Source organism: Rutidosis leptorrhynchoides, chromosome 2 (assembly GCF_046630445.1).
Source record: "Rutidosis leptorrhynchoides isolate AG116_Rl617_1_P2 chromosome 2, CSIRO_AGI_Rlap_v1, whole genome shotgun sequence".
Lineage (NCBI taxonomy): Eukaryota > Viridiplantae > Streptophyta > Magnoliopsida > Asterales > Asteraceae > Rutidosis > Rutidosis leptorrhynchoides.
In genome coordinates this window covers 64181757-64193516 of record NC_092334.1, presented here as the reverse complement: position 1 = coordinate 64193516, position 11760 = coordinate 64181757, and the positions used below count along the sequence as shown (strand labels likewise).

At 32.6% G+C, this 11760-nt stretch overlaps 1 protein-coding gene across 1 annotated transcript; it reads left to right on the top strand.

Annotated features, from left to right (window-relative positions):
* Positions 1 to 4536: 4536 nt before the first annotated feature.
* LOC139890951 (uncharacterized) lies at positions 4537 to 10066 on the top strand. The gene is made up of 11 exons (XM_071873882.1): positions 4537 to 4986; positions 5803 to 5863; positions 5951 to 6034; positions 6130 to 6246; positions 6539 to 6919; positions 7536 to 7882; positions 7960 to 8059; positions 8523 to 8582; positions 8678 to 8764; positions 9220 to 9348; positions 9481 to 10066. Exons 1-11 carry the CDS (start codon positions 4949 to 4951, stop codon positions 9784 to 9786), a joined length of 1710 nt encoding a protein of 569 aa, XP_071729983.1. The 5' UTR covers positions 4537 to 4948; the 3' UTR covers positions 9787 to 10066.
* Positions 10067 to 11760: the final 1694 nt, after the last annotated feature.

Here is an 11760-nt window from a genome sequence, read left to right as displayed (position 1 = left end):
GAATATGATTGATTAATTTGATAATAACTTTTAAGTGGTACTGACATACCATTTTTTTTTGTTAGAGATCATTAGTTCGATTCTTCGGGACTACAACATTACACACAAGGTTATTTCTTAACCATGAAATCCACTCAAGGTCACCTTTCGCACATTGTGTTGCGGCCTTGCGGGGGCAGCGGGATGAGAGTTTTACCGGCCATGCCCTCGGATTGGTCCGTGTTTATTCCAGGGCAACAGTTGGGGGCGGTTTATGCACCTACAAGAGATGATCGCGTATGTGATTTAGTCCTACTGGTGATCTCAAACTGTTGTTCAAAATAAAATAATTGATAATAACTTTTATATTAATTTAGAAAACCAGCCCAATGAATGGTTAATGAAATTGATGTAGAAGTTTATGTACTATTATTATACTACATAACTATTGTTAAGTTATTATTTAATGAACTCAACGGCTATTTATAGAATAACTTGAGCAATGATATCTATAATAAGCATACGTGTTATATTTCGCCCAAAGATGATATGTGATACATATGTATGGTTAGTTTTGATAAGGATGTATGATGGTTCAATTGTCTACTAAACTAATGTGAGGACTAAGGTTCATAATTGAGAATAACACATTATACGCCTATTATTTTGATGTTATGATAGATAGATTTTATATTTATATTAATATGTTTGACTTTACATATATATCCCCACTAATTCTCTTTAGTTTTACTTGAACATTCATTTAACTTTCAATCTATGTCCGCATCTACCTTAACTTTTAATACAGGTTACTTGTTCAGAATTAAGCCCTAAAGTGGTAGAATTAAGCCCTAAAGTGGTATTGACTTCTCAATATGGAGAGATCAAGTGAAACTTACTCTCGAGGTAATGGGCCTCTATCATGCGCTTCATACTGATCCTCCCGCTGCACTTATCGATGCTAGTACAGTGTTAATCCTAGCATCTATCACTATCCTAAATACGAGTTAATTCACCACAATAATAACCCAGACTGGTATCTCACACCTAAATTGCCAATGAGGCCTTGCTTCATTGGTATCCATGTTTCATGGATTCGAGAGTGACCCAAGTTCGAGTCTAACAACTAACAACTAACCTTGCCTTTCAAAAAAAAAAAAAAAAAAAATCTCACACCTAAATTACAAATGTTAATATAAAAGTGTAACCTAATTAAGTTCTAATGTCGTAAAATCAAGGCTACGCTGATTTCCCATACGTAAATTAAGTACACAATTAATCAACTTCAACTACTTTTATAATCTGATCTCTAGGTTAATTTAGTATCCCTATTTAACCTCACAATTACTCATGATCATAGTTTGAGTCTTCTTCTATGATAATATCATAAATACATATGCTGGCAATAGCGATAAGAACGATTCTGAGTCACAACAGGATAGACTTGGTAAAAGTAGTGGCTGTGATAACACATCTACCAGATTAAGTGATATTAGTGCTACACTTGATGACACTTGGCAGGATGCAAGTGATAATTCTGAGGGTAATGGGGTTATTGAACCACCATCTTCTTCCTTGAGAAGATCAAAGAGGCATACCTCTTTTCCTAGGAAATTTGATATATATCTTATTAATTGTAAAGTTAAGTATAACATAAATAATGTGGCAAACTATTCAAATCTTCCAAAAAAAAAAAAAAAACTTTTTTGTTTTGTGTCAAGTTTAAACAAAACTGTTAAACCACATAATTATTTTCAAGCATCAAAAGATCCTAATTAGATTGAGGCTATGAATTTTGAAATGGAAGCTTTACATAAAAATAACGCATGGATCCTAACTGAACTACCACCTAATAGAAAACCAATTGGATGTAAGTGGGTGTTTAGGATCAAGTACAAATCTACAGGTGAAATAGAAAGGTATAAAGCCAGACTTGTTGCCAAAGAGTACAGTCAAAACTGAAGGCTTAAATTATGATGAAACTTTTTCTCCTGTAGTCAAAAATGACTAATGTTAGATGTATGTTGTGTATAGCTGTTCATAATAACCAGAATCTCGATTAATTAGAAATTAATAATGCATTTCTCTATGGAGATCTTAATGATGAAGTTTACATGACATTACCACAAGGCTACTATGATAAATCTGAAACAAGAGTATGAAAGTTAATTAAATCTTAATATGAACTTAAATAAGCTCCTAGACAATGAAATGAAAAGCTTTGTTCTTGACTTTTAAGTCATGGTTTTGTTCAAAGTAAGTGTGACTATACTTAATTTTTAAAACACAAATGTAGATTTCTTGTGATTTCACTTGTGTATGTGGATGCTTTTGTGTTAACTGGCAATAGTTTATCTGAGATTAACAAGGTGAAAGAGTCATTAAATAAAATGGTATGATCAAAGATCTTGGAAAACTTAAATATTTCTTAGGCATTGAAGTTGTTGATACTTTTAAAGGTCTAGGGTTATGTCAAAGGAAGTACTGTCTAGAACTGTTAAATGACTTTGGTTTCTTGGCTTGTAAACCTTGAAATACACCAATTGATGTAAACGTCTCGGCTTATAAAGGTAACAGTGGAGTCTACTATTAAGTTAATCTCCGCTTATCAACAGTTAGTTGAGAAATATTTACATTACTGTCACTAGACCTGATATTAGTTTTGTTGTTCATGTCATAAGGTCTATGCACGCTCCCACTCAGTCACATTTAAAACTTGCATTCGTAGTTTTAAAATATTTAAAGGGTAGTCCTTGAAAATATAAACATACTGTGAAAAGTTTGCAGTTAAGTTTAGTTGCTTATGCTGATGGAGACTGGAGTAAAAACCTTTTGTGTAGAAAATCTTAACTGGTTTTTGCAAATCTTTTTGTGGTTCTCTTATATCACGAATGAGTAAGAAACAACCAACAGTCTCTAGATCATCTGCTGAAGCAAAATATATATCTATGACTGTTGTAACTTGTGAACATATATGTGTTACAAATTTATTGTCTGAGTTACAAGTTAAAAGGTTCATTCCTTAAAAGTCTATTGTGATAATAATTCTGTTATTCAGATAGCTGTTAATCATGTACATCATAAAAGGACAAAGCATTTTGATTTGGATTGACATTATAAGAGAGAAATTCAGTAGTGGATTGATTCAAGTTGTGAAAGTTGGATCAACATCCTTGAATATTGTTGATATATTTACAAAAGGGCTGACATCTTATCAAAATATTCTCTTGTGTACATTGTTGCAACTTGTTGATGTTTTTGAAGGTCAAGCTTGTGGGGGAGTATTGAAGGATCAAGGTAAGTTGGTCAAGCTTGATGATAAAGTCAAACTAACTTGACTTGTTTATGTGCAGGATAAATGCATTCACTGATCTTGTAGCTGTGGTCAAAAGATTGTTTTTAAATATTTAGAAGATTTGATGATTGTAGCTATTAAAGTGAAGGCTGTGTTGAAGGCCATATACTAAGCATATCAAGTATCAAGTCTGTTAGCAAATAGTATACTTGGTATAAAGCTTCTAGCAGATTTGTACAGTTTGGTGTGTATTTAGTTATCTCGGGTTATAATTTGTCCTAGGTTTATCGTCAATAAGTAACCTTTTGGACTAATGGTCAAGTCAGATAATAGTCTAGGGGGTCTTTGTGTAATATTGTGGTAATCTACGTAAGATTATATAAAGGATATTTTCCTTTCATATTTTATAATTTTCATATTCTTCATCTAGTTTATGAATACTCATTAGATTTAGTATTCTAGTTATCGTAATTGCTGAACATTGAACTGTAATGTTTCTTTTTGCTATTACTTGATAAGGTTTTGTTTGATTAGAGTGTGTTCTTAATCTGCTCCTCAACTTTCTTTTGGATTTAAAGATGATTTAAATCAACTTTTGTACACAAATTACAACGGGCTTTACAATGAGCTTTGTGGTTGCGTTTGTGTGTGCAAAGGGATGTGCCTACTCTCTAAAATTCGAGTACTTGCACATGGTCATCAGTTACTTTTCGTAATTGCACTTGATTATTTATTTTTTTCCCATAATTTACACTTAATCGGCCTCAACATCATTTGTTTTTTAGCCCTCCGTAAATATAAGTTCATGTTCCACCGCTACACTCAAATGGCCTCTCAAAAAGTACCACACTACACTCATATGTTCTCGCAACATTAACATATCACCTACAAAATTATTTCAAAACCCCTACCACTACATAAGTCTAAGTAACACCTAAGATAACACACTATAATCAAAATAAACGTTAATTCATATGTAACTATATTATCTTAATTAAATATATAATTTATTTATTTTTCACGTGATAAGTAGATTGACATACGTAGAGAAGTAGTAATCTTGAAGCATTGAAATCCAATTTTATGATTTTGCTACTTTTGATGCAAAAACAAAAAGGCCAACAACACTTTATAAAAGCAACTTCACACAAAAAAGGTAGTATCACTTTCTAATATAGTGACTAGTCAAAATTATATTATTACAACCTCCTTTTTTTCTAACACAATACACAAACACATACCAATTGCCCCTTTCAATCACCGAACAAAAAACACATATACCAATTGTTACTTTCAATCACCAACCAAATAATTAGTACTTACAAAACTCATATGATCCAGGGTTCATATTCATCTCAATTTCGCAAGAATTGTAGTGGGGTCCATGAGGTTGAAACGTCATCCTCTGTTTTACCAGCATGAACTCTGTTTGTGTATGTCATAAAGCTAAACAGAATCTCATTGATTATATATAATTCTGATGTTTTAAGTGTTGGCTTTATTGTTGGAATGCTTGTTAGTTTTGTCAGTATTTATGTGTTCTTCATTGTCTTTAATGGTGTTTCTTTTAAGGTTTTATAATAAATAGTGGGCCCAACCAATTTGTTTGGAAATAGTACTAGTTGATTGGTGTTTAAATTCTTCAAGATTTTGTTGGGGTACTTTGAAGTGAAAATGGAGCTCATTGGTTCAAAAAATAAGAGAATGAAGAGGTATGTATACAACACTGTTATTCTGAAATGCAGCTAAATGTATGAAATTTAGTGTTTTGGGTGAACTTTGCATATGTGATCTTGCAAACTTCTTATTTTTAATTTAGAATATTATTTTTTTTCTTGTAAAGTTTGCTACTTTATGCTAACTGCAATTTATTATGTTTGTTTTATTGTGACTACAATGGTTTTAATGGTATGTATACAACACTGTTACTCTAAAATGCAGCTAAATGTATGAAATTTAGTGTTTTGGGTGAACTTTGCATATGTGATCTTGCAAACTCTTATTTTTAATTAAGAGTATTATTTCTTTTAATTAAAGTTTGCTACTTTTTGCTAACTGCAATTTATTATGTTTGTTTTATTGTAAGTACAATGGTTTTAATGGTATGTATAGAACACTGTTATTGTAAAATGCAGCTAAATGTATGAAATTTTGTGTTTTGGGTGAACTTTGCATATGTGATCTTGCAAACTCTTGTTTTTAATTAAGAGTATTGTTCTTTGCTTGTAAAAGTTTGCTACTTTATGCTAACTGCAAATTATTATGTTTGTTTTATTGTAAGTACAATGGTTCAAATGTTGATTATTCTGAATGAGGAGCATGTTTTAGCAAATGAGAAAAGAACTGAGTAGTTGGGAACACAATAAAAAAAAGGGTTGGTTATAAATCTTGCAAAGTACATTTGTTGTTTGCAGTACTACATATTTATTAACAATCAGGTTCACAAACATAGTTTGTGTTTAGTACTTTATATTCTATTGAGACATAAATGTGTCTAGTTTGTTTAATTTGTTGTTTAACATTGACAGTGATCTTGCAAAAGTGGGAATTTATGACGATAAGCGCGCCATTATCAATGCACCCGAAAAGGTGAATTTTTTTTCATCTTTTTGTATTTTTTGAAATGTTTTATACAAGTATTATTGGTCGTCGATGGTTGTTCACATATTTCGATAGGCTATGAAACAGGTGCAGAGTAGCAAAGGGCCTAAGGAAAGGCAGTTTGAGAGCATTGAAGTTAAAATGTCCCTAAAAGAACAGGTTTACGATTGTACTTATACATAATTACATGTTATCTTGATAAGTAAGGTTTGGTTATTAGATTATTAGATTTGATTGTTTTAATATTTATGTAGATTGAACAACTCCAAAGGCAACTTGAGGACCAGCTTGTAATACGAACTGAACTAGAGAAGGCAACAACTAGTCAACCTTTCTTGCACGAACATTTCGATGAAGCTGTACTTACAAAGGTTTGTGCTTTCTTCAGTTTTGGTATATTACGATTTGGCTATATATAATCAAGAATGTTTTTGAATCTGTTTGTGGTTTCTAATGTTGAACAAAATCAAATCTTTTTGTTTTTCTACTAATAATATTGAGTTTAAGTTAATTACAGTAGATTCAGTAATCTACTTAAAGATTTATATCTTCTTCTTCTTCTTTTTTTTTTTTTTTTTTTTTTTTTTGGGAATGGCAAAAAAAGATTTTGTATCTTGTTTAGAATATCATTTGAAGATTTTGTATGATATGCTTCTGATGCAGTCGTCGAAGGATCTAATTAAAGAAATATCGATACTGGAGTTTGAAGTTAAGCATTTGGAGAAGTATCTTCTTTCATTGTATCGAAAAACTTTCCATAAGAAGGAACAATCAATAATATCTGAAACTGACCCCAAATCAGTTTTCGACTCGGGTTTGAACGAACAACAATCATTACGTATCAATTCGACTAGTTCCATGCCGGCTCGAGCTTCAACGGATAATCCACCTACTGAATTTGGTCCCATTTTGGAATCACAACCAATGGAAGATTCTTATGTTAATCGAAGCCACTCGTCTCTCTCTTACAGAACTCCACCGCTTTATACGGCCGTTAATCAAGCCGTAGAATCATTTCATTCCTTACCGTTAGGAATGCTCGAGGTAAGCCATTAATTCCAAATTTCTATTTTTGGTAAGTTCTCAAGATTTTTTGTATCATGTTTATTGACCTACAAGACAACATATTTGTTTGCTGGAATTCGGAATTTTGCATGGTTGCAAATGACGGTGGTAGAGGTTGATGTGCGGTTTAATGATTAGCCCGTCCCAACTCGAAGAAAAACATTTAATAAGTCGGGCAACGGTCAAAAGTCTGGACAAATTCGGTCAAAAGTCGACTTTTTGTCTGGCTAGTGTAAATGAAAATTCTAAGCCCATTTAAAAATTAGATGTGACATACATAGTATCCCTAATCCCTTGAACATAAATTTAATAAATATATAGAAAACATGATAAAAATCCTATCCTATATCCTATATATTATTTAAGCTATCACCAGATCATCTTATTTCTAAATCATTTATTTTCAAAATATTGGAGTAATTTTTAAAAGTCAAAGTTGGTCAACGTCCTTCTCGACCCCATCTCGACCGAATCGAACTTTCATGGTCCTGATCAACTCATCTATGTCTCGCATCTATTTCAACCTTGGAATTTTGATATGCTATTTTATAACACATAACTCAAGCCTAAATACACTTAAATCTTGGTTTATCAGCATGTTAAGGATGATTATTCAAGTGTTAGTATGGCTGAGCATCTTGGTGGATGTATTTCCGATAATGTTCGAATGTCAGCAAACTGGTTATCTGAGGAAATGATCAGATGCATATCGAACATATATGGTCAAATTGCCGATCCACCTTTATTTAATCACGAATTTCCTTCATCTCCATTATCATTTCCTTCACCACCTAGTGTTTCTTCGCCGACCGATCAGTTTGGTATGTGGAGCCCACATTGTGAAGGTTCAGTTGAGTTTAGTGGGTCTACAGTTGAAATTCAAAGTATTTGTAAAAGTACTCAGAGACTAAGTAGTGTTGAACACAAGCAACAGAATTTCAGGCAAGCATTTATTAAAACGATTGTTTACTTGTGATTTAGAAATCATAATTAACTTTAACAATATCATATATATACAGGTATCTTATTTCATTGTTAGAACAAGTCGATCCAAGAAATTTAAAACACGAGGAGAAACTCGCGTTCTGGATCAACATACACAACGCACTAGTGATGCATGTAAACATACCTTCAATTTTTATTCTGTGTTTTCTTTTTTCCCTTTGACTTTAAAAGTCAAACATACTATTTTCAGTGTTGCTATCTAAATGTTAGAAAAAACCTGCAGTTACATCAATAGATACCACAAGTAGTCTAACACATTGTTAAAAAGAAATGAATGAGTATACATTTCTCACACGCAAATTTGAAAAGATTTTTCTAACAATGGCTATTAGGGCTGTAGGGCTGTCGTTAAGGTGCATTAATGTGTTGTACAAAGTGGTTTATGTTGACTTTTACACGGTGGTTATTAAAAAGTACAAGTCTTTTCTGCACTTTAAGGACAGCTCTAAAGGGCTATCTATCGTTAGAAAAATCTTTAAAGTAAAAGAAACAGACATATACATATACATAAAGATAAAATCTTAAGCGTTTATGGTGTCATAATTTTAATTCTATAACATGGTATGGTCCGTTACAGGCCTTCTTGGTTCATGGAACGCCTCGTAGTGCTATGAAGAGGATCTCACTAGTCGTAAAGGTTAATATCGACATCTGTCAATTCTATGCATATCAGCATATGGCATGCTTTAAACATGTTGTAACATGATTTGTATATTTACATGATATTTTCAGGCGGCATATAATATCGGCGGTCATAAAATCAGTGTTGGAGATATACAGAGTACAATACTGGGATGCAGACTGCCTCACCCTGGACAGGTATATTTTCATTAAATTATACACATTTCCAGTGCTTGTAATTTCTTATTCTGAATATCATAAAATATAAAAATAAAAATAGCACTGTAGGTTGCCAAATGATGTTGGATGTCGAGAATGCTGGTCCTTTTGCACTTGCGTTCTCACAATTTTTTAAAATCGTCTACATTTGTCAACTTAGCAACATATCGTGGGGTAGCTAGGGAAAAGGATCTGAAACGGTCACGGGACCCAATCGGGCCGCGTATATCTGAGTAAAAAATACCCCCTTCCCCGGGTAGCCAGTACAAGAAAAACTTTATCCGTTTACCTGTGTATATTTGTCAACTTTGGCCTAGTTTGGCAGCAAACACACACACACACACATTATGCATTGAAAAGTATGGTATGATAGTTCATAAACCTATCATTCTTGTGCATCATAATTAGACTAATGATCTTCTTTTTTCTTTTAGTGGTTTCAAACTTTGCTATTCCCAAGTCCAAAGTACAAATCCCGAGATATACGGAAAGCATATGCAATGAAGCACCCGCAACCTCTTGTATACTTTGCGCTCTGTTCAGGAAGCCATTCGGACCCCATGGTACACTAACTAATGAAACTTAGCAAATTTTTAAATTTTTATTTTTTTCAAGTCTATTTTTATCCTTTTGCATACAAAAGATTTCTTGCAAGATACACCTCTATTAGTGTGTCTATCGGTTTTGCGATTCAGGTGCGGATATATACGCCTAAGAGTGTCTTCCAAGAACTTGAAGTTGCGAAAGAAGAGTACATCCATAACAACTTCAAGATACAAAAAGGACAAAAGATGTTACTCCCAAAACTTGTTGATCTTTATGCGAAAGATTCAGGTTTGTGTCATGCTGATTTAATGGACATGATTGAACACTCGGTGCCTGATTGTCATCAAAAGAGCTTCAAGTTGATTCAAAAAGGGAAATCATTGAAGAAAATTGAGTGGGGTGCTCATGATTTCACTTTTCGCTATCTATTATCTCCAGATTTAGCCAAATTTTGAAATCTTAAAAGATGGGTCATACGTAATGACGATGATAGTTCCTAAAACGTATCTGCGCAAAATGGTGATCTGCTAATTCAAGAATCTAAGGTTTTGAATGAGGTTGAACCTGCTATGACAATATTGTAGTGTGTGACGGTATGAGTGCCATTATTTTTTTTTTGCTCTTGCACTTGTATGTAATGTTTAAAATAGCAAGAGATGAGTGTGACGAAATGTCATGTATATTGTTTCTACAGTCTAAACTTTTGCAACATTGATAATGAATGATTGAATGAGAATGGGTTGCAATTTTTTATTTTTTTTTTACTTAACAAAGACCGAGTTTTGTAACATTTGTTTTAACTTAGTTGAAGAAATTGTAAATGGATAAGCTATCGTATTGCTTCTTTGAATGTAGGTGCTGTTGACATCTATAATTTTCCCTTAACGATGTCTTTTTAATGTTCCTTTTCCTCCCGATTGTTATCAACGAGGGATAATAGCCCGCGTTTCGCCGCAGGGTTGTTGGGTCCGTGAATCAAACGTAAAATGATAAATGTTAAAAAGGTTTAAAGAAACTAAAGATTTTGAAGTAAAACAAGGAAAGAAAAAAAGATGTTAAAAAAGAAAGATCGCAAAAAAAAAAAAAAAAAAAAAAAAAAAAACATTAAAAATGCATAATTTTTGAAATACCTCTGTGAACATAACATGAGTGGTTACTGTTCATAGGGTTAGGATGGTAAAATACCTATAATTTTCATTTAATCGGACAACTTTATGAAAATTTTCTCTGCTCGAGGACTACATCTCTCTTCATACTTAGTATACGCAATATTGAGTATTGTTGAATGTGGTCTACATAAAAAGTAGGTTATTATTTGAATTCCAAATAGTATCTGTATACGGAGCAAGGTTGGAGAAATCGGATCTCGGGGAGATCTCGTTTGGACTTTTTTAGGGAGATCTCGGCATCTCGGAATAATCTCGGGGAGATCTCGGACGTTGACTTACGTTGACTTATAGCTTTTTTAATAAAAATATACATAAAAACATAAATATATGTGTATTTATTTACGTTTTTACGAGATTTTACAAAAATATCCGAGAAGTGAGCAAGAAAATCTTAGGAATTACGAATTTTACAAGAAAATCTTACAAATTAGCAAGAAAATCCGAGAAATCGTGGCTTTGACTAAGTTTGACCCTGTTGACCGAGAAATCTCGGGAGATGAACATCTCGTCTAGGTTGCCTTCTAAAAACGAGATCTCGGGGGAGATCTCGGGGAGACCTCGGAGATCAGGGAGTACTATTTTATCCTAACTCAGCAGGTTAACTTTAAGTTTGCATCAAGTATTTTGTGTGATGAATGGTTCATTCAATCAATGTGGTCTCCATCTAAAAAGTATAGTGTATAATCATGACTGTTTCCCACAAGTCCACAACATAACTTTGTGGTTGCATATTTTCTATAAAGTGCTTTTTATCATATCATTAACCAAAAAATCAGTTGTGCACATTTTTCATCTCTTTTCAGGCCATTGTTAAGATACATGTTTAATATCAGTATTTACACCATAAGAATTGATAAATACATAAATGTAAATTCAATGATATTTAAGTTTGTATACTTGTATCTTCTTAAGTTTGATTAAAGTGGGTCTATGTGCAAGTGCAAACCAAGCAATTTTAACAAGTAAAGAAGATTAGAGAGGTCTCAATGGTGACAGCTTAGTCTTCTAGGACTAGATGTCACATTAGCGTCACATCAGCACTTCTTTCTCAGAACTAAACCCATAACTAAACACTCCCAACAGTGACACATTTCATCACAATACTTTTATTATTTTAGCTGAATTAAAAATACTTTTATTATTAATAATATTAAAAGATTATTAATTTTTAAATTACATTTAATTTAAAACTTAAAAATCAATCAAATATCAAAAACAAATAAAATAAAAATGTAATAAAGGGACAAGGGTTGTACAAGT